The sequence below is a fragment of the Amblyomma americanum genome, chromosome 10 (genome assembly GCF_052857255.1).
Source record: "Amblyomma americanum isolate KBUSLIRL-KWMA chromosome 10, ASM5285725v1, whole genome shotgun sequence".
Classification (NCBI taxonomy): Eukaryota; Metazoa; Arthropoda; class Arachnida; order Ixodida; family Ixodidae; genus Amblyomma; species Amblyomma americanum.
This window is the reverse complement of record NC_135506.1, coordinates 18490418-18512347: the sequence shown is the minus strand read 5'-3', so window position 1 is coordinate 18512347 and position 21930 is coordinate 18490418. Positions and strand designations below refer to the sequence as shown.

The window sequence follows — 21930 nt, the reverse complement described above, 5'->3', positions numbered from 1 at the left end:
TACCACCACCACCACCACCAGAGATGCAACTAAACAAATTACATGCAGAAGCAAAACTGTGAGCATTTCACATTGCCATTTGACGGTAGCAGACGACATAGAGCGACGCTATTTTTCATCATCGCCAAAATTCTCGAACGGGCACGGTGAGGAAAAAAAGGTGCCTAGGAGGTTACGTTGAAGTTAGTTGAAGCCAATGGCATTCAGGTTTCTTAACTAGTAGCGTATGATGCGCCCCATCGTTACAACGATGCGGAGAAACATACACAAGCTCCTGAAGCAGCAGCGACGGCGCCGCTAGAAAAAGTTGTAGTGGCACCATCTGGTGGCGTCCAGGCCAAAGCGCACGCTCGCGCCCTACCGTTCGCGCCACTAGACCAGTATTCTAGTTCACTATAGGAATGGGACATCTTAGTAACGCCACTGTGTGTTCCCGAAAAAATCTGACTATCCCGCACCAAGTAGCTCATCACCCCATGATGCTTTGGGCGCCCATGGTGGCTGAGGTGCAGCGCCGCCAGCTTTCCCTCTAGTTGAATGCAGTAAAAACGAAGTACATGATATTTAAGCCAATCAATAACCATAAAAAATAATTAACTTACAGTATAGAGGACATATCTTAGAACAAGTAAGTGTGCAAAAGTTCCTTGGGGTATGGTTTAGTGAAGAGTTGTATTGGACCCCTCATGTTAATCATCTGCTGTCCGAACTCGCGAAGTCTGTTGGATGTATTAGAAAAATAGCTACTCTTCTACCTCTGTGGCTAAAGCAATCACTATATTACTCCCTGTTCTATTCTAAACCTTTGTATGGCATTCTGGTCTGGGGAACAACGACAAAAGGGAACTATGATAGGCTACAACTGCTGCAAAAACATGTCCTCCGAATTTTTGTGAACCACACCGGCCCTATTAGATTGTTGTCGACGCAACCACTTTTTCCCAGATTTGGTGTTTTACCAGCAAGTAAAGTCTATTTATGGATACTGGGACAGCAAATATATAAAAAGAAATTTCAGTGTTTACACACCTGTTTTGGCTCAATATGATATTCGTAACCCCAAACGCAGAAATAAAAAAGTCAGAACAAATTATGGAAAACAAGATCTGGAATACCAAGTAATAGACATGTTTAATAACTCTGCTTCTATTTTAGATTTCTGCCTACCCAGACAAAGGTTCAAACGTGAACTGCGGGCAATTTTGTTTTCCGTTGAGATTGTTAAGTAACAATGATAAACGTAAATTTTGTTTTCAATTGTTGACTTCTTTTTACGTGTTTTTGTGATATTTGAGCGAATCTTCAATGTGATTTTTAAAAAAACTGTTCATAGTGCTTAAGTACAGCCATATTGTATGTATGCGTGTACTATCTGTAACGATGCTTTTCTTTTTTGTACCAGCTCTCTGCTGTACTGCTGTAGGTTGTTCCTTTTGTTACGGGGGCAGAGACCTCGTCAGGCAACCATGCCTTTAGTCTCTGCCACCCGCAGGATGACGTGATTTTCCTGCAAATAAAAACTGACTGACTGACTGATAATAGTAAGAAACTCTATGCCGCGCGCCCGCTCCACCGTCGGAGCCACGCGTGACGTCACGCGGATCAGCAGTTGTGCGCATGCGCCGATACCATGGTAACCAGAGAGACCCCACAGGTGCACCGCGCGCTTCGTCGCCGCCTCGCACCACGCCCCTCTAATACCCGAACCGCGCCTCGCATGCGCAGCATTGCGTCTGAAAGGCGGAGATGTGATAGGAGTCTGTAACACAACGTTTGACATGGATTCAGAGGAGAGTCCAGGCGCTGCTAAACGGCGGTATAGTGAAGAGAAGATTAACTCCAAAAATTGAGACCACTGCAGGCTATTTCACAGATCATCGAGCTGCCTTTGTCTCTGTCAAGTAAAATGAATAAAAGATGTGTATACCCAATGTCTCTCATTGCTAAACATACAGTGAGCACAGCAAGCTCAGCCAGGGAAACGTACCGCTCGCTGCGTTTATCCTGGCATAGCCGAGCTAAGCCACTGCCGATTTTTTTAAACTGAGGCGCGCAAAGAGTAGAAGCCAACCTACGCGTGGAGTGCCTTTCAGCCAGTCGCACGGAGCAGCTTGCCGCTCTGCCACCGGCGGAGAAATGCGTAGTAATACGCGGAGTAATCTTCGAAAATGTGCGGGTTGCTCGCGAACCGAACTACACTTGCAACAAAACGCTATGGTGTCCCAGATAAATATAATAAAACGAAGGCAAAAAAGGTCGGCCAGAGCCCTAGGCTACCGCCGCAGCCAACACGGCTCGTGTTAAACTGCAACTCTCCCGCTATGCGCTGCAGATCGCCGTCTTCATGAGCTTCCATCTGTGCGCAAGTCACGAAAGCAAACGAAACGCGCATAACTGGCTCCCTGGGTCAGTGGACTCCTCAATCGCACTTTGAGATACGTGGCGGCAGTGACAGACGCCTCAATCGAGCTTTCAAGTACGTGGCGATGGTGTCCACCAGCAAAAACCTGCTTTCGCAAAATAGTTCGTGCTTAGCACTGCTAAACCGCCAGCATTTTTTTTTTTTGTAGCGATAGCTACATTACGGTAGCATTTCGAGCCTTCAGCGTGGCGGCGCGCCACCCTGTAGCAGTGCCGCCACGCTGTCACGTGGTGCGGAGCAGCTGCCGGCGGCGCGGCGCCGATGCTGATCACGTGACCAAGTTCCACTCGGCCAGCTGTAGCTATCGCGTCACTCCAGGTTTAACCAGAGCTAAAGCACCGCCATTTTTTTTTTTTACAGCGTTAGCTCTACTGGCGCATTTCGAGCCTCCGAGTTATGCAGACTCCACGAATAAAGTCAAAGATGGCGGCCTCCATAATTGGTTTTGGGGGAAGGAAATGGCGAAGTATCTGTCTCATATAGCGTTGGACACCTCAACCGCGCAGTGAGAAGGGATAAATGAGGGGGTGAAAGAAGAAAGAGGTGCCGTAGTCGTGGGCTCCGGAATAATTTCGACCACCTGGGGATCTTTAACGGCCTCCATAGCAACGACCACCTCGGTTATCATGGCAACCACTGAGATAATGTTGCGGCCTCCATGGTAACAGAGGTGATTACATAATGGAATAAAATAACAGGCGGCAGTGTGATTGATGCCCGAGCACCACAACCCAAACCAAACTATGTCGATTCGGTACATATATCCCCATCTGACAAGTGTCAAATTCAGGCCAGTCCCGACATACGTGTAAAATATGTGGGCCAACTGTTTGCTGCAGAACGTTCCCGACGGTGCCATACGATTCAGCGTTCCGTGCAGCATAAAGACTAGTCGAGTTGAAGCCTAGCTCGCGGTAGGGACTCGAGCCACCAACCTATGTACCCCCCCCCCCCCCCCCCCCCAATTCCGTTTTTACGAATCTTCCTATGAACGTTGCGGCTCAATCATTTGTTTCAAAAGATTTCGCGTTTCGTGCAGCATAAACTTACTAGTTATTTCACTCGCGGCAGGGATTCGAACAGGCGACTTATGTTAGGTGTGAACGCTTGATATTAGATCGCTGCCTCAGCGTTTTTTTTTTTTACTGCGTACGCAATATGGCATAACCACCTTATGACACGAGGGATGCGAAATTCACCTGAAGCACAGGAGGACGTACAGGAAAAAGACATGGCAGCACCTGTCAGCTTCTTCCTGTCCATCTGACGAGTTTCCTTTGCGCTAGAATTCATCAGCTGCCCGGTACGAAGAAATTCTGAAACATGCATCATTTTTTAATCTCCCGCCTTTCGCGACTGGCCGAGGCTACAATTCGCCCCGTGCTTCCGGCGTTCGTTAATGGCTAAAGCCAAGCAGCAAGCACAACCCAGCCCAGCCGAGGCATCATTTCTGCACGTCACGAAAGACTGGAAATTCAAAAATGAGGATTCGTGAAACTCTACGCCATTAGAATTTCTGTACCCGTTCCATTCCTGCAGCTGGCTTGCAAGTGGCGCTATGGTGGTGAACTGTCAGCTTTCGTTTCTATGGTGCAGCTGGCAGCAGGAGAAACTTTTTTACCGTGCTCCTCGTTCGCCAGCATGACCTTGGTATAACAAGTGCCTCAAGTTGTTTGTCTACGTCAACAATGATCTGTCTAAGGTCTGGCCACCACCCAGCACTCAAAACTTCCATGCGGTTACTACCACTCAACTGCATCAACAAAAAAAAAGCTTCAGCCCAGAATTCTGAGGTTACCGCATGCCTCTAGCCAATACTTTTCGGTTTCATACATCACGTGCAATGCTGTCAAAGCAAGCACTCTAGCTTGCACTGCCTACATCCGCGATTAAAAAAATAGTGTGTTCCTAAAATAGTAAATGCTTTGCTTGCAGGCTTATTACATAAGTTTATCGGCTTGATTAAATACACTCTTATTGCCGACTACACGCTGCCACTTTCTCGAGAAGTGCCTTAGACCACTCTGCCCCAAGGGAAGTGCAGAATAACATGTCTCCCTTGTTTTTTCATTCGCACTACTTCCGCACATTTCACAGCGTTGCGCCTGATGTATGAAAGTGTGTATCGCTTCTACTAAGAGTGTGCACAAGGAGCGCTTCGTGCATTCAAACGTTATAACGCAATAAACTACCCAGTCACAATTTCGGTTTTTAAAAAGGGAAAAAAAAAATTTATTTTGAGACTTTGTACACGACCTTAGAAAGGAAGAAAAGAAATCCATGTTTTCCTAAGTGCACGTTTCATGTATAGCAGGCCCCCAGAGGGAGATCGAGGGGAAAAAAAAACGCAACGCTTAGCAAAACCCAACTGCACACATCCACGCACTGTTGTCGTCATCCAGAGAAGTGGTGGGCGTCTTGTCGTCGTCGTCTCTCAACTTGGTACCAAAAACGCAAAGGCGGAGAAAAAGGAAATGCCACAAGAGAAGGAGGGACAGGCAGGAGGACAAGGAGGAAAGCAAGGCGCCACCTGGAGGCAGGCAGTCATGGCACCGCTTCAAATCATCACCAGAGTGAATGGCATCTCCATCAACACCCCCGGGAGACTTAAAAAATTATATAGAAAGAGGAACGGGGGAGGGGGGGGGGGGCAATTATTTACAAAGCCATGACTGCACAAAGGTATTATTGACAATTTAACCATGACACCGGGAACCGGAAACAAGGGGGAAAGCAGGGGCGCACAGAGCATGCAGAAACAAGGCGTCAAGCACCACAGAAAAAAAAGAAGGCAAAAAGCCTTCAAGAGAAGAACTGGAAGATTAAAAGTCTGAGGAGCCAACACGCACGCACACACTGAAAGACCCCTCCTCCCACCTCTTGCACCATCTTCCTTTTTCCCTCAAGTCCGGCCAGCCCCCACAAGCGATGGATGATGAAAACACGGCGGAAAAAAAAAATTAATAAAAACACAATCACGGTGGCAGAGGTGTGGCATCATCCGTGCTGCCATGTTTGGGCCACATCTGCGGTGCTTGTGTCCTCTTCTCTTCTTTCTCCTCCATTTGTGTACCTAGTACCACGCTGTATTTTTGCCATTTTTTTTTCACTCCCCTTTAAGAAGAAAAAAAACACTTCCAAGCTTGATGACGCCACCAGCAGTGCTAGACCTCCTCTTGCTATGCCTCAGCCATTCATCGCATATAGCCTTGTCCATTCTCTCGCTGTAATAAAAAAAAGTGGGGAGGGGGACAAAGAACACTGGTTAGAAACGCGAAGCAAGAAAAAAAAAAGTGCCATACCTCCATTAACAATGACTATACTCCATTTCATAGATCAGGTGCAGCGTTGTCAAAGGCAGTGCTCTTTTTCGTGCTGCCTACATCCGCAATCAAAAAGTAGCGCATTCCTTGTGGTGAGCGAACAATAAATACTTTTCTTGTAGGCATATTACATGATCCCTCTGTCGTGAGCATGATTAAATGCGCCCTTATTTCTGACGACACGCCACCACTCTCTCGTGCCTTTAGAACACTCGGCCACAATACAAGTGCGGAGTAACACGCCTCCCTTCATTTCTTCATGCGGACTACTTTTGTACCTTATATAGTGTTGCATCTGATATATGAAGCGGAGCATAGCTTGAGCTGCCTAAATTATGAATTCAAGTGATCAATCTCCATAATAAAAAACTCGAACCCAAACATATATGGAACTCAAAAGATCGCGACATAGTTCGATATACAAAAAATGGCAGCACATAAGCTTACCTGCAACCTAGAAGCAGGAATGCACTGCACCTACGTTACTCACGAGGTTCTTGAGCGACGTGCTGGTAGCACAGCTATGCCTGTAACCTGCTTTGCATCAAAGAAGCAGCGGACGGGTCTTTGGAACTAGCCACTGCCTATCATAAGATGTCGAATCTTGCTACCAGTACACTATACAGTAAAACCTCGATAATTCGAACTCGGTTAATTCAAAATCCTAGATAATTCGAAGGTTTTTTGTGGTCCCGTATTTTCCAACGTAAATTTGGCTGGATAATTCGAACAGGCGGCCTGCGCCAGCCCAGTTAATTCGAAAATTTGGGGTGCTATGCGGCAATGCCCAATCCATGTTTCGCTGCAAACCCGGCGAAACGACGGCCCTACGGAGGTGCGAGACAAAGCCACATTGCAATGGCGATGATTTATAGGCGAAGTGCCCCAGCCGGAGCACTCTCAGCACAAAAATCGATCCACAGCGTGAACCGCACGCCTGCAGAGGAGAAGACATGCTTCACTGAAACGCGGCGGGCATACCGTTTTTTATCACGTGATCTCACCCCCACTGCATTCCACGGCTTGCTTCACAGTCTCTTCGCACAGCATCAGCGGGAGCACGTGTTAAGCACCGCGACCGCTCTTCTCCTGTGCCTCCGACGCAGCAAGTATGCCGCCACCACCCGCCGCCACGCAGGTCTCGCCTACGCCATTTCTTTGTGTTGTGCGCGGCTGTTTGGGGTCGGCTACTGTGCCGTTTTTTTTTTTTGGGGGGGGGGGGCTGTGCAGAAGTGCAAGATTTGTGACCGTACCAGCGAACGAAATGCCGAAGTACAAAACTAACGCCGTAGCAGAAGTTCTGCTTGATCCAAGAAGCAGGCAAGAACGCTTGTTCCAAGACTGAGCTGGCTAAAAGGCATGGCGTGCCCCTCTCGACGTTGTCGACAATATTGAGCAACAAGTCAAAAATACTAGAGGCTTACGGCAAGACATATTCTTCGAAGCGGTCACAAGTGCGGGCTCCCACGTATCAAGATGTGGAATCTGCTCTGCTTTGCTGGCTGCAGAAAGCAAACGCAGCCCACCTTCCCGTCAATGGAACGCTACTGCAGGAGAAGGCCAACGACCTAGCTCTACAACTTGGGCACGAAGAATTCAAGTGCAGTAACGGATGGTTTTGCCGTTTTAAAAAACGTAATAATTTGATTTTTCTGACCGTCTGTGGTGAGAGCGGAAGCACTAACGAGAGCATTGTCGAGGATTGGAAAAAGCACACTTTGGCGCCGCTGCTTAGCGAGTACGGTGCAGACGACGTTTACAACCTTGACGAGGCTGCACTTTTTATAAGATGCTGCCAACAAAAACATTTGCAGTGAAGAACATGGCAATCAAGGGTAGAAAACAGGCCAAGGACAAGATTACTGCGCTGTTCGGCGCGAACATGTGCAGTAAACACAAGCTGCCGCTACTGGTTGTCGGGAAGACGGGGAAGCCTCGCTGCTTCAAAGATGCAGGGCTGCCGCCAAAGGATGAACTCGTCTACAGGCACAGTAAGAAAGCTTGGGTGACAGGTGCAATATCTGAGGAGTACGTGCGGCAACTTGACCGCAAGTTCGCGGCCACAGGCAGGAATGTCCCATTTGTCGTCGACAACTGCCCGGCACATGGCGACATCCCACATCTCCAGGCCATCAGGATGGTATTTTTACCTCCAAACACCACTTCGATCTCACAGCCACCACCTGCACCACCATCAACACCACCTGCTCAAGCGCATGCTCCTTTGCTATGATAATGGCAAGGAGTACTCCATCGACCTCCTCGGAGCCATATGCCTCATGGTGTACGCTTGGAAACAAGTGGAGCACACATTGATCAGGCAGTGCTTTGAACATGCTGGTTTTTCCAGTGAAAGCACTATTGATGCCGATGCAGACTACCCATGTACGCTTGACGAAGAAGGAGCAGAGTATTGCAACCGCATCAATGCACTCTGCGCAGAGGAGGGCGAATCCAACGCAGTTGGCTTCGCCGAGTATCTGAACTTTGAGAGTGATGAGCAGACAGGCTACTTGGACTTGGAGAGCGAGATTACTGCTGTTGCGAACATGCGCGATGACAGCAACGATAGCGACGACGACACCGACGAGCCTCCCCGAGAACCTGTTCTCGATGAAGTTATTGGATCACTGAACGTTATCCACAGTTTTGTTGAGTGCCACGGTGGAAGTTCTGAAATGTTTCACCTAGATGACCAACCCGAGAACATGACCTTCGGCGCCGCCAACTACCGGATGCAGCAAACCAGCATCTCTGATTACTTTCAGTAATTCAAAATACGCCGAATAAAGGTAGCGCGTCCCTGCAATGAATTTTTTTGCCTGAGCCGTATTTCTTGGTGTGTTCAGTTAATTCGAAAACCCGCTTAATTAGAAGATTTCTCGCGGTCCCGATGACTTCGAATTAACGAGGTTGTACTGTATATGTATAGAATATTTGGTCATTGAAATTAAGGTACAGCTGGTTTCTGCAATGCCATCCGTGGCAAAGCATGCCAGGAGAGTTCCGCCGCAATGCTTTAGTTAAGTTGCCTTCACTGAATGACAGCAATGTGGGGTGGAAAATGAGTACAAGATTGAAGACAACCCTCAAGCAGACCGCATGTTTACCTCGTAACGTGGTTTCACAGCACTAACCGTGCCAGCAGGTGCCCAATACCACTCAAACAATCTATCTCGGTGTGCGAAAAGTGATCGAAGAGCACTGTTAGAAGCACCACTTGCGAAGTTCGATACATTGAACAGACAGTGAAATTTGAGTGTGATATACGCCCGCAGCTTTCCTATACCTTTACAGAGAATTCTGAAGGGGATGATCTGTGTGTTCGACATCACAGAGCCAAAAATTTGAAACGTCCGGGTTCGATATATCTGGGTACGACTGCATACAATGCTGAAAAGTACATGAAGCAAAAAATGCGTAGATTCTCCAAGAAAGGACTGTCCATAACCAAATTTCGTAGTCATGGGGCTCAGTAGACTGATAGGTTCAAGTCATGACCATATCCAGAAAGATTCAAATTAAAGCAAGGTGGCATGAAGCAACTGTGGTGCCATGCCTCATGACAGTGGAAAACACCAAAAGGTCATCAGGAATTCTCTCTTTCATCCTTCCTCTCTACCTGAACCAACCCTACAATGCACAAAATTCTGCGGTTGCCAGCTATCTGTCCCCAGGCACATAACTGCCAAGCATGGCAACATGACTTCATATTACAGAAGAATCTTGCTGATATAAATCTCATTACATCTCAAAAATCCCATGAGATACGAATCTCATGGTGTCGCATGGTGTGGGTGCATGTCATTTTATCTTTTTCGCAACACAATGTTTTGTCCTTTCCGATCCGAACGCCGAGTGCACAATACGAGTTAGCAACACTAATGCATTGTGTGTTCATGGTTCCAGGCGGAGACCGGCACGCAGGACGACGTGTCTGTGGTTGTACAGAGTGCAGTTACAGTCTATTAGCTCTCAGCGAAACGTGCCATGTGGGAAGAATTACGCACACATGGAACTATTATTTTGGCTGACATTTCTTTCTTTAATTTCCGGCTGCAAAGTTCAAGGTGTGACCCTTTCATGAGTAGTATATACAGTATATTGTCTATTTGCAACTGATGGGATTTCTTTCAGCCGCCCCACCGCTCAATGCTTGCCGGTGCATACTGAATGACTGGCAATCATGGCTCATGTGAACGTATAATCAGTACAGGCAAAGACCTTTGGCTACTTTGCACTTTGGCCAGGGAATTTTACGAATTCGTGTCATACCAAATTCAATATCAGCCATGCTTACAGCACCGACATCCTACAGCAGTATAAGAAAACATCAGGTCACTAGAAAACCTCTATGACACCATTTCTTCCAACACATGCAGTTCTGAATGGTTGGTTTTATGGGTTTCAACATCCCAAGGTGCCTTTCCTATACCTTTACAAAAGATTCTCAAGGGGATGATCTGTGTGTCCGATATCACAGAGCCAAAAATTCGAAATATCTGGGTTCGACATATCTGAAATCAACTGCACGTCATATTGAAAGGCACATGGAGCAAGAAATATATGTGGGACGCTGTAATGGAGGGCTCTGGTCAGTTTCAACCACCTAGGGTTCTTTGCCGTGCACTAACATCACACAGTACATGGGCCTGTAGCATTTCACCTCCATTGAATGCGACTACCATGGCCAGGATTGAGCCCGCATGTTTCAAGTCAGCAGCCAAGCACCGTAACCACTGAGCCACCGTCACCGTGGTAGTTGCAAGTAATTCTGAGTGTCCTTAAACCAGCTCAGTAACACAAGCGGAACCGCGCCATGCCATAATTATGTGGAGCTGCCAGAGCGACTTGACTTTCCAGAAAGACAAATATGTAGCACAGTTTTTCCCAGTTTAACAGCAGCATAGAATGAATTTCTCGCGACTACACACAACTAAGTAGCCTACTGTTTTCCCACAGCTGGTGCCAGCTAGCCGTGGTGTCAGCTAGCCATGGAATGAATTCATAAAGCTGCTTGCAACTAACAGTGACTTATCACAGACTGGCAACTTGGCTTGAAATATCACTCTGGTGGTTGCAATTCGCCTGTGAGCAGGTGCCAGAAAGAACTGGAGGTGACTGGGAGAGATCCAATTTTTCCTGAAATGGGTGCAACTTGACTGATGACAACAAAGGTAATTCTAGGTTGTCGCCAAGCAGCTGTTTAGCAACTCTGCAATGCTTGTCCAATTTCAAATCGAAGTCTAGTCATGCCACATAAGGGAAAGCACAGCAACGAGTCACCAACAGGACGTATGCAGACAAGGCATGCAAACAAAGGCTTTCCCCAGAAATCTGCAATCATTCCTGTTCTGTCCCAACCATGACTTCCCAAAACTGAAACCTGCCAGCCCTGTCTGATCCCCCCACCCCACTGCACTCGCCCACATTGGGCACATCCACTTTTCCACAATAAGAGACCGCTGCCAATGAGATACATGGCCTTATTTCCTAGTAGACTTGCTTGCTTAATCTGAACTAAAATACTGCCAACTCGCGTTTGCTGTCTACACCACACCACTGTCCTTCGGCCTCTAAAGAAGTTCCTTCAGTTCCCACTAATCAAGTTTCTCACCACCAACCAAACCTAAGGGGAGTATAGTCAAGCCATGTTAGAACGCACCTGGCGATCAGGCACATTGCGGTGGTTAATATCGACTTGAAGTTCGTAGTAAGTGGCCTTCCCGTTTTACATAAAGATAGTCATGCATGCCTGCACCTTCAGAATACAGCCTATCAAGGAGCATTTCAAGCTCTCCAGCGCAGTCATGTGTTCCTTGCCGAGAACCTTGCTGATGACGAGCTGATTACTAAGGGACATGACAGAAAACTAGGGATTGAATCTTTTCAGTTTAAACCAAGAAAATGCAGTAAAAGTACTGTATTTATTCGAATCTAGGTCGAGAAGTTTTTTCAAATAATCATATTCCAAACTCTAGGGTGGGCTTAGATTCGAGGATTTTAAAAAACGCGCCAGCTTTTCATTGAAACTGCTAAATATGGTGCATAGCTAGTGCCATCTAGAAAAGTTACTATCGCAGCCACTACTAGCCATGCCAGTAGCCAACCGTACACAAGCGAAGTCGCCATTTTGACCTGTGTCGTGTCGGCCGTATCGTTGTGCGGCGTGGTGCTATCACGATGGCACCAAGCAGGAAATGCCACTACAGTGCCGCTTTCAAGCGAAAAGTTGTGATAGCCACAGAGGCATCGTCAAACCTTCAAGCCGGGCGGGTCTTCGGCGTCGATGAGAAAAACGTCCGTTGTTGAAGGGGACGACAGCAGCTTTTTGCGTGCGCCGCAACGAGGATGGCATTTAGCGAACCAAAGAAAGGCCGTCACCAAGAAGTAGAAACAGTTATGGCCAACTTTGTTCGGATGCAGAGAGCAGCTGCCCTTTCAGTGACAACAGAAGCGCTCCAAGCAAAAGCTAGGGAACTTTCGATGGAGCGAGGCCTAACGCCAAAGGATTTCAAAGCCAGCCGGGCCTGGCTTCAGAAATTCATGAAGCGCTTCGGCTTCACCCTCCGACGTCGCACTTCAATCACCCAGAAGCTGCCAAGCGATTTTGAAGAAAAGCCGATAGCTTTTCAGCGCTACGTGCTGCGAAAGAGAGAATCTGCAGGCTACAACCTTGGGCAAATCGGCAACGCCGACCAGACTGCTGTGTATTTTGATATGCCAGTGGCGTACACCGTGAATGAAAAGGGTGCCAAGGAGGTGAAGGTGCGCTCTGCGGGCTACGAGAAGCAGCACGCAACTGTGATGCTGTGCTGCACAACTGATGGACGTAAACTCCCTCCTTATATGATATTTAAAAGGAAGACACTGCCTGCTCGAGAAACTTTCCCAAGAAATGTCATTGTGCGGGCAAATGAGAACAGGTGGATGACGGCTGCAATGGTGGAAGAGTGGGTTAAGATTGTGTGCCGACGGCGTCCAGGAGCCCTTTTGACAAAATACTCGCTCCTTGTCGTCGACTCTTACTGTGGGCACTTGACCGACAACGTGAAGGCTGTGCTAGCCCAAGTGAACACGGACCTCGCTGTCATACCAGGCGGCATGATGGGCCAGTTGCAGCCACTTGATGTCTGCATCAACAAACCTTTCAAGGATCGTCTGCGGAAATATTACATGGACTGGTTGACTGACGAAGACCACATGTTAACGGCAACGGGCCGCATCAAATGTGCATCACTATCACAGCTGGCGGGCTGGATAGCTGCAGCATGGGACAACATCCCAGGTACTTTGATCATGCGCACCTTTAAAAAGTGCAGCATATCTAATGCGCTTGACGGTACTGAAGATAGTGCACTGTTTGAAGGTGACAGTGACAAGGCACACAGCGATGAGTCTAGCAGCAACGACGACGTTGAATGAGCTCTGCATGTTCAGATTCAATAAATGCTGTTTGCATTTTGTGAACGCTGTCCTCGCTTTTTTTTGTTCGGCCTACATTCGAGGTAATATATGTTTTTTTTTTTTGTTGGCTTCGGACTTTAGGGGTCGGCCTAGATTCGAGTAAATACAGCATGCCAAATCACTTAATTTGGTTTTAGTGAAAAAAAAAAGCAAAAAAACTGCTTTGTGTGTGCATAATTTTGCCCAAGTGGAGAGGATAGACGAGTGATCTCGCACATCGGACTCCTCCTGGAACCGCGAACTCAAGAGTGCCACATTGCTGTTAACTCATCTTGTGCGCTCAGCATTCGCACCACAAAGGACAAAACACTGCACTGAGCTTTAGTGTTGGAACATACGACGCTATTTATGCTCCAAAAAATATTTATTTACAGGGAAGGGTCATCAAATTTAAAAGTAATCAGTGATGTGCATTTGCTTGCGTTTCTTCTGCCGAGACCCTATCAGCATCATTTGCAGCTTTCCCAAGAGCTCCAGCGCAACGTCTGAGTTCTCACTGGCAGAGAAGTAGCGCGCTGCAACGTCGAGCGCCTACGCTACTTCACATGCACTACATGCACTTGGCAGTGGCATAGGCTTGTCGCCGCAGTCCGCCTCATCGCTGTCGGCTGTTCTCACTGTATGTGAGCCCTGTGGCATTTGCTGACAGCATGCAACCTCAAATATATCAGCGTCACTCAAGGGCTCCAACGTCGCACACTGCTGTCCACGTAGCTCGTGGCACCAACAAAAAGCATGACTGCGGCACCCGAACCGCCACACTGTGCTGTGTACACCACGAGATCGCGACTAAGCAACTGCGGCACAATGAAAACTTGGAACGGCTTGCGCCAAAGCATTGGTGGCACGAGCGAGTGCTCCAACAGCAAAAACCTTCTTCGGCTCGCACCAGAGTGCGGGCTCTGCCAGCCTTGTATGCTCGACTTTTTTTCCTTTTCCATTTTTTGACATCTCTAGTATATTTGCAGCGTGTTGTATTCACTATGGGTCAACTTCTATCTATGAGGAGCAGTGTCAGCCAGGGGCTCCTAGTTTGAATTAACCGTAGCGTATGCAGACTTTTTCGAATTATTGGGAATTTTCCCCCCATTGAAATACACAGGGCTGTGCCGGGACCTGGGCGTCAGTTCGAATTAACCTAAGCTTGAATTAACCGAGTTCGAATTAACGAGCTTTTACTGTATACGTGCTATCGCACTAAAAGAACGTGACAGATGAACCACGACTTAAATTTGTCCCCTGTGCAGGTGTTCCTTTCAATTGTGGGGAGAACTACATGAGGCAAACAGCAAGGTGCAGTAATACCCACCTGCGTGAGCAGCAGCACTTCTTTGAAAGGTGCTATTGCCTCAAAGTTAGCCTTGCATTACAAGGAATGTCATCGTACTCCCACTTGTGTTACTCTTTCCAAGGAAGCTAAGGTCCTGCCGAGACATAATTCACAAGAGAAGTCATTGAATCCATTCACAAGAACACCGACTCGTGCAAGAGCACACCTTTTGTTGCCCTGTATGACAATGAACTAATGTCCTGCATGACAGTGAAAAATTTTACAAGGTGATGGATGGAGAAAAAGCAGCAACAGAGACCTGTTTTGATGGCCTCCGCCTCGTTGACCTTCCACTGCTCAGCCACATCGTTCGCCAGCGGGTCATCTGGGTTTGGGGCACTCAGGAGAGCTTGGATGGACAGCAGCACCGTGCGGATCTGGAGCGCGGGGCTCCACTTGTCTGGAAAGGAACACAAACACACATACACAAATGTTTAAATTATGCAGGAGGCCCGAGCACATCCATCTTACACGCACAGCTCAAACAGCCAGACAATGCTGCGTGGCAGTGACAAGCACACCCGAGCCCTCTACGGGAGCAGAGTTCATCGAAGGCTGGGAACCTCAGATGAATGTAACAAAGTGGCGGTTTGGGCTTGTTGGTAGTGCATGATGTATAAAGTAGCACAACATCAGACAAGGACATGAAAGAACACACACGAGCGCTAACTTGCAACAGTTTATTGCGGAAGAGAGCCTGTAGATATACAAGACATGGCGATACATTGCGCAAGCGCGGCAGACAGTCAATTGTTTAGTGGCTTCTGAGGTAATCTAATTCCTTACTAGATAGCCCAACAGAGGGCTTCGCTATGCAGTTATCACCTTAGCTATCTATCATTTCAGCTTCGATTATTTCTCGCGTGAGTTTACAAGTGTTTTTGGCAATGACCGTGCATGCTTGAAAACAAGGTTTACACTTGGATTCACATTTTCTGCAGTGCACATCTAAAAAACCACCTTTCTTTTCTTTAACATTGTAGCGATGTTGTAAACTCACGCGAGAAATAATCGAAGCTGAAATGATAGATAGCTTAGGTGATAACTGCATAGCGAAGCCCTCTGTTGGGCTATCTAGTAAGGAATTGGATTACCTCAGAAGCCACTAAACAATTGACTGTCTGCCGCGCTTGCACAATGTATCGCCATGTCTTGTATATCTACAGGCTCTCTTCCGCAATAAACTGTTGCAAGTTAGCGCTCGTGTGTGTTCTTTCATGTCCTTGTCTGATGTTGCGCTATTTTATACGTGATGAGGCAGAGGCTGGTGGCTGCTACTTTACTCAACCGTCTTGGACCTGTGTGCCTTTCAAGGTCCAACACGTACAGAAAATGAAGCTTCAAGACAAGGAACAAGGTCAGAACAGCCAGTTTTTTTAACAAGCTTCACAAAGAGTAAACACACAACTGAAATGAACTCCACGACCAAGTATTATTCAAACCCAAAGGCACTTAATCTTCCTGCAAGACAATGAGCAGCTGCTGGAATTGCCTGGAAGAGGAACACCGAAAAAGAAACACTTGAACTAGTCGCAAATGACCACTAACCACCTTTAACATAAAGAAACATGCACCGAGGCTGTAGGAAATTCTACGAGCAGTGCTGCTACCTCTGATAGGCCAAGCCTGTTGGGACAAATAGGATCAGTTGGCAGTGTGCACAAGCAGCAGGGCTGCTTATTCTGCTGTAGGAATGCAGAACAAGCTGTAAAAGACAAGTATGCCTTCTGGCTGCGCTTCCTAAGCTTACATTTATTGCTGAATCACCCATCAAAACCGCCACTGTGACACCACTGGTGCTTCTATGACCCGCTCCCATGAATGTCATTTTGGGCATGTTCTCAACATGCTGGCTGAGCCAGTGGATGAGATAAGAATTGCTGTCTGACCTTTCAGTGCACACCTAGGCACAGAATTCAGTGCCTCTGGCGCAGCAGTATGTGTACCTACTGGCTTAAAAATTAGTCACATAAGTCAATGAGACAAGTTGCAATAACATTTATCACAGCTACAATATGACCACAGAAGTTTTGAGAAATTTCCATCTGCACAGTAAACCTGGCGGTTTCTTTAATCAACAGATCGATATATAATATACACTGTGAAAAATGTGCGAGTGGGTTCAGCTAATGATCAAAGCAGAACACAGACATTGGTCATGTCAATGTGCAGCTGTAATAATGTGTTTTAAGAGGAGCCACTCGTGCTTGAGATGACACAAACCTCATTGGAAACTAATTATGGGCATTGTTAGCAACAGAAAAGCCAGTTTCCAGCAAAATTAGCTGCAAGTCTCCATCCGTCTTGTGACTCTTCCTTTCTTGTGGTTCGCCAGGTTGCAGTATTTCCTACTAATGCACATCCGTTTCCCGTAACCCAATGAAACACCTACGCACAGTTGCGCACTGAAATGCGCAGTACACACAGGTAGGCCTACTACAGGTGGGGCCTCGACACTGCCTGACATGCCTTGGAATCACCAGTCTCATTGATGTGGCACTTTCTGAAAGACAACATGGATGGTTCTGACGGCGCTTCGTCCCAAGTAGTGGTGTGCACTGGCTCCCCTGAACCTTGTCTCGCAAGCAGTTTGTCGTGCAGTGGAAGCTAAGAACGTGAGTTGCCAGCTTCCAGACCTGCCTAGTCGGCTCATGAGCACATGAGAACAGCATGCTCGTGGAAGTCATCACCTCGTGCCTGCCTCGCACTCATAGCTTCCACTCCACTGCGAACTTGAGATGAAGCATAGGTGCCTATGCACCTGGTTCCTGTACTGAAACCGGCGCTGGCTGGTACAGTTGCAACAAGCATTAACTGCGTGGCACTCCAGTTACTTTTTACAGCAGCAGCTACCTGCGCAGAGTTTGTGATACTGCTTCTCCGAAGGTGTTAAATGCTACCAGTTGTCAGCAACGAGCATATGCGCACAAACAGAAGTGAAGCCTTAAGTGTTCATCATAGCAGTGGAACACTATGTTGGAAAGTGGAGTTTTGAACACTGCCGCGAGTTTGGCACAGCTTGGTGACACATTCCGACGAACGTTCTGTGTATGCTTGGTAACTAGCGTGACACTGCACAGACCAAGTAGCTACATAAGTTTTAATCGCACAGGGTTTTAGTGACACCAACATGGCAGTGGCTGATTTGAACAAGACACTGTGATAATCACTGCACATAGCACTGCCAGAACCATCAGCACTGTCATTCAAAAAGCGGCACATCGACTACAGGTGAATGCAAGGCATGTGGAACAGTGCAAGAGTACAGCCTGCAGGAGGCATGCCTATATGGGCTGCAAATTTCAGTTTCCCTGGCACCCAGCTAGATGGCACTGAACGCAGTTTTCACTTAGGCTGCCTGCTCAATTCACATATCTGCACCTGTACGTGTCCATGAACTTCAGACAAGATGAGGTCTAAAATAGTGGATGTATGGAAGAAAATCCATGGTCACGATTACAAGTGAGACTGGTTTACCAACTCAAGCCCACAGAAGTGGTCATGCGAACTGTCACGTCACCGTAGGGCAGGTCACTGTTAAGCATAATTCCATTCTCTCAACTGTATAGTACCCAAATTTCCGGTTTCACCTTCCGGTTCGTGTCAATTTTTTTAACTGCGATTCATGTTCAAAAGCGTTTGAGAATGCAACCTACGAGGTAACACACACCCAGGAGAAATGATAAATACTGCTAATGCTGCTGCAAATACTTTGTGAAAAAAAAAAAAAACTACTTTGAGCAAGGGGATTCGAATGGCTATCTTATATGTTATAATGAAGTTGATAACCTACTGTGCGACAGAAGCAATGCAAACGAGCGGCTTTAACTGCACACTTGCTCGTTCTCAAGAAATTTGTTTTGCCGCTAGGTAGCACTGCTTGATCGGAAACTGTAGGACTACACTGCTTAGAGAAAATGGAATCATGCCATTACGGATCACCGCAGGACGGTGCCTTTAACAGCCTCAATAGCAACATCTTTCTCAAACCAACTAGATAGCATGGAAGTTGAGCAAACAGTCACACAAAGAACCACGAAGCTCTGGGAGGTCTATAACTGCCCAGAGCATGATAGATATGCACACCTTTGAGGATATCCAGGCATATGCGACCCAGCTTGTCAATGTTGGGGTGGTAAATCTTGGTCATGAAGCGCACTTTGGGGGCAAGCATGGGATACTCTTCAGGAAGGAACAGCTCCAATTTGAACACGCCTCCTTCGAACGGCGACTGCAGAGAGGAAACAAAATGTCAGTGACAAAAAAAAAAGTAACATGGCAGGGCACATCATTGAGAACACATGTCCACGTTTTTAAAAAAAAAAAATTGAGTAAAGGCAACAAGCTGCAATAACACTGCATTTTTCAGAGATACAGCTTATCACATTTCTCTCCAAAGCACACACCCAGTCAAAGGTAGAAACCCCTCACCCCACTAGACATTACTAAATACAAACACACTGTATGCACTCACTACCACCGGTCCTCTCGAGTTATGCCAGCCAATTCGTCGAACACGATCATCAGTCAATCTAAATAGTAACTAGATAGCCTCAACGCACAGACTGTTTCTCTCCAGAGAGCGCACAGGAAGTCTTCGATCTCCTATCCACACTAAGAAACGGGAGAACACACCAGACCAAGTGATAAGACTGTAGCAAATTAAATTCACCGGCGAAGCTAATCGCCAAACTGAACGAAAAGTTGCGAGAATAAAAAAAAACAAAGAAACCTCGACGAAAGCTTTTCCGCCAGCCAGGCGCTTCTGGACTGGCCTGGGCGCACTTTACAGGTTTCTGTTTATGCCGATCGCTACTGTTTCCTATACGCCCCACTATCACCCCCTACCTTGTTCACGGTGGAAAAAATGAAATCAAACGCTTAGAGGTCAAGGTTTCGTGAAGACGCCGGTACACTTACCCCTTCGGGACCGGTTACAATGACGTGAAAGTACCGCGCGTTGCTTTCGTCTGGAACTGCACTAATACCCGGCACAGGTTCAGCCATGAGGCGCTGAGTTTCCTGCAAGACAGGCGACCGTAGCTGGGTCAGCACCCTAATCGGATCGGGATCGACCGCGAAACGACGAAACAAAACAGACACCCAAAAACGCTGAAAAAAAAAATGTTAGAAATTCAGCAGGCACAAAGTACGCCAACTAATAGCGGGGCACGAGAACTTCACGTGGATCCCACTTTCCGTGTCGGTAGCCAAAGAACTTACTCGAATCGAATAATTGCACTCCGCCCATGACTGCTACCGGGCAAGGTGCTTTCGGCTCGCAAAGAGCAGCGGCTGCACTCCCGCAAGCTCGAAACCAGGTTCGAAATCGTTTGAAACGAAGTTCGCCTCTGCCGTTCGACTAGGTAGCGGCTACAGTGCGGTTTTCTAGCGATCCAAGCGAGCAAAAGCCGGCTATCCCCGCAGTCAGGCCTAATGTCAACGTCATACTGGATGGGCTCCATGGTAGCGAGCGCCGGCGTTGGGAGAAGCGGCGCTCGGTCGCAGCGCAGTGTCCCCGCTCCGGGACGGATGCGAGCTTATTTACCTTGATTATTCTCCTCGGTAATGCAGACATTGTGCGGAATTACTACGATTATATTATCCAAGGAGCGAACAAAGAAGCACAGCGCCTAGCACTCTCATACGGCGACCATCACCGCTTTGCTGACGCCCATCAACCGCACTATCGTACGTAGTAATTTTCTTTTCTTTTTCTTTGCAAACCATTTTACTGCGTTATGTGTTCATGCCGCTAGCGAAAGTCGGTCCAAGTAACAAAAAAATTAAAACTGTACTTTTTATTTGTCATATTTGTATTCAAAACCGAAACTAAATTTTAATCGGATATGAGTGGTTCCGCTTGAAGTGTTCGTTTTGTTGTGCACCATCGTGTTACGAACAAGTTCCTGGGGTTCATTTATTGTTCGAAGAAGAAAGCAGTATCAATATAACACTGTCACGCCCAGGATGTTTGTGAAATGAAGCGCAGTGCATGAATGTTGGTGCGATAAGGCGTGCGAGAGACACCGGATGAAACTTCAGAACTAGAGTAAACCAAGAAAAAAAAAAACGTTGAGGGCACGGACGTTCGTTCAACCTCTCACGAATATAGCAGCCAGTTGTTAACGGAGCAGTTGTGTACTCAGTGCGAGCGAATGAGATCGCTGCTGTGCAGACCTGCGCCACCTGTGATCCGTATTTCCCACTATTTTGGAGCCGTTTTTCACAATGTTGCAGCAAATTTAAGGCGGTAATTTTACTTCATGACGACATTTTGAAATGCACTGTCAGAAACATATTTGCTGCAACGCTTCTTTAAGTGTGAATTTTGCACTGCTTCCGCGTTCTTGTAACAAATGAGCGTTAGTCACACACACAATAATAGGAAGTTCAACACAAAGGAAACACGTCCGTGAACAACAGCGAACTTTAGTGCTCGACTGCGCATGGATGAATGGTAACGTAATTAAAATAAAAACAAATTCTGGCTAGGTTACGTATTATTCGCCAGATGGCGCCACCTTACCGCAAGGCGCGCGGTTTTTGCCTTTTGCCTATTTCAAATGTGTATAGTTTCGCCGCCGGCTCGGTCAACTGGCTTAAAACACGCGCGAATCATCCTTTCAATGAGGAAGACCACAAACGCTGACTGCAGTGTAGGACAGGGAGACGTGAATGACCGCGGTCAAGTTCGGCGTTAGCACTCCAACCAAGAGTGCTTCGCTCAAGAACGTCGCTACAAGCGTCCCGTCCACTACCACGGCCAGCCAGAAAGACCTCTCGCTTCGTCCAGGAAGAAATAATTACCAGCTGCTCCGCTTGAAAGCTCGCTTCAAGGAATTATCGGCTGCCGGAAACGAGGCGACGCCCTGGGACGGATTCGACCTCTTAACCTTTCCCTCTGCGACCGGGCCAAGCAAGGGAAGCTGATAGGCAACCGCGCGGGGGTTCTGGATGCCTTTGGGAGATACGCCCGGGACTCGATAACACTGGGGCTTCTCACCGCCACCTCGTGATATGGTACAATTTTGGAGCCGAGAATTCGGCGTTGTTGCCATGAGCAAGGCACAGCTGTACGAACGGGGGCATCCGAATGTAGTGATTTCGTACTCGCGTGTTGCATTTTTGCTCCAGTTAACTTGCTTTGGTTTATGGTGGTTTAACGTCCCAAAGCTACTCAGGCTATAAGGGACGCTGTAGTGAAGTGCTCCGGAAATTTCGACCAACTGGTGTTCTTTAACGTTGCACTGACATCGCACAGTAGACGGACCTCTAGCATTTCGCCTCCATTGAAATACGGCCACCACAGCCGGGAGTTAACTCGTTCTAATTAACTAAAGGGCAACATGTCATGCGGCTGAAATGCAGTGATAATCGAAGCTGTG

At 47.4% G+C, this 21930-nt stretch overlaps 1 protein-coding gene across 1 annotated transcript; it reads right to left on the bottom strand.

The window, feature by feature from the left end:
- Window positions 1–4624: 4624 nt before the first annotated feature.
- LOC144107594 (ubiquitin-conjugating enzyme E2 N) lies at window positions 4625–20228 on the bottom strand. The gene is made up of 5 exons (XM_077640680.1): window positions 20091–20228; window positions 19463–19564; window positions 18629–18773; window positions 14802–14942; window positions 4625–5646 (listed from the first exon to the last, which is right to left on the bottom strand). Exons 1-5 carry the CDS (start codon window positions 20118–20120, stop codon window positions 5609–5611), a joined length of 456 nt encoding a protein of 151 aa, XP_077496806.1. The 5' UTR covers window positions 20121–20228; the 3' UTR covers window positions 4625–5608.
- Between the last annotated feature and the right edge of the window lie 1702 nt (window positions 20229–21930).

Excerpts from the sequence above, each read along its gene's own strand:
- LOC144107594 (XM_077640680.1), bottom strand. The coding sequence starts at position 20,120 with ATGTCTGCATTACCGAGGAGAATAATCAAG. Across the intron at positions 19,565-20,090 it reads TACCGAGGAGAATAATCAAG|GAAACTCAGCGCCTCATGGC; the intron begins GTAAATAAGCTC and ends CCTGTCTTGCAG. Across the intron at positions 5,647-14,801 it reads GGCGGAGGCCATCAAAACAG|CGAGAGAATGGACAAGGCTA; the intron begins GTCTCTGTTGCT and ends TTTTTATTACAG.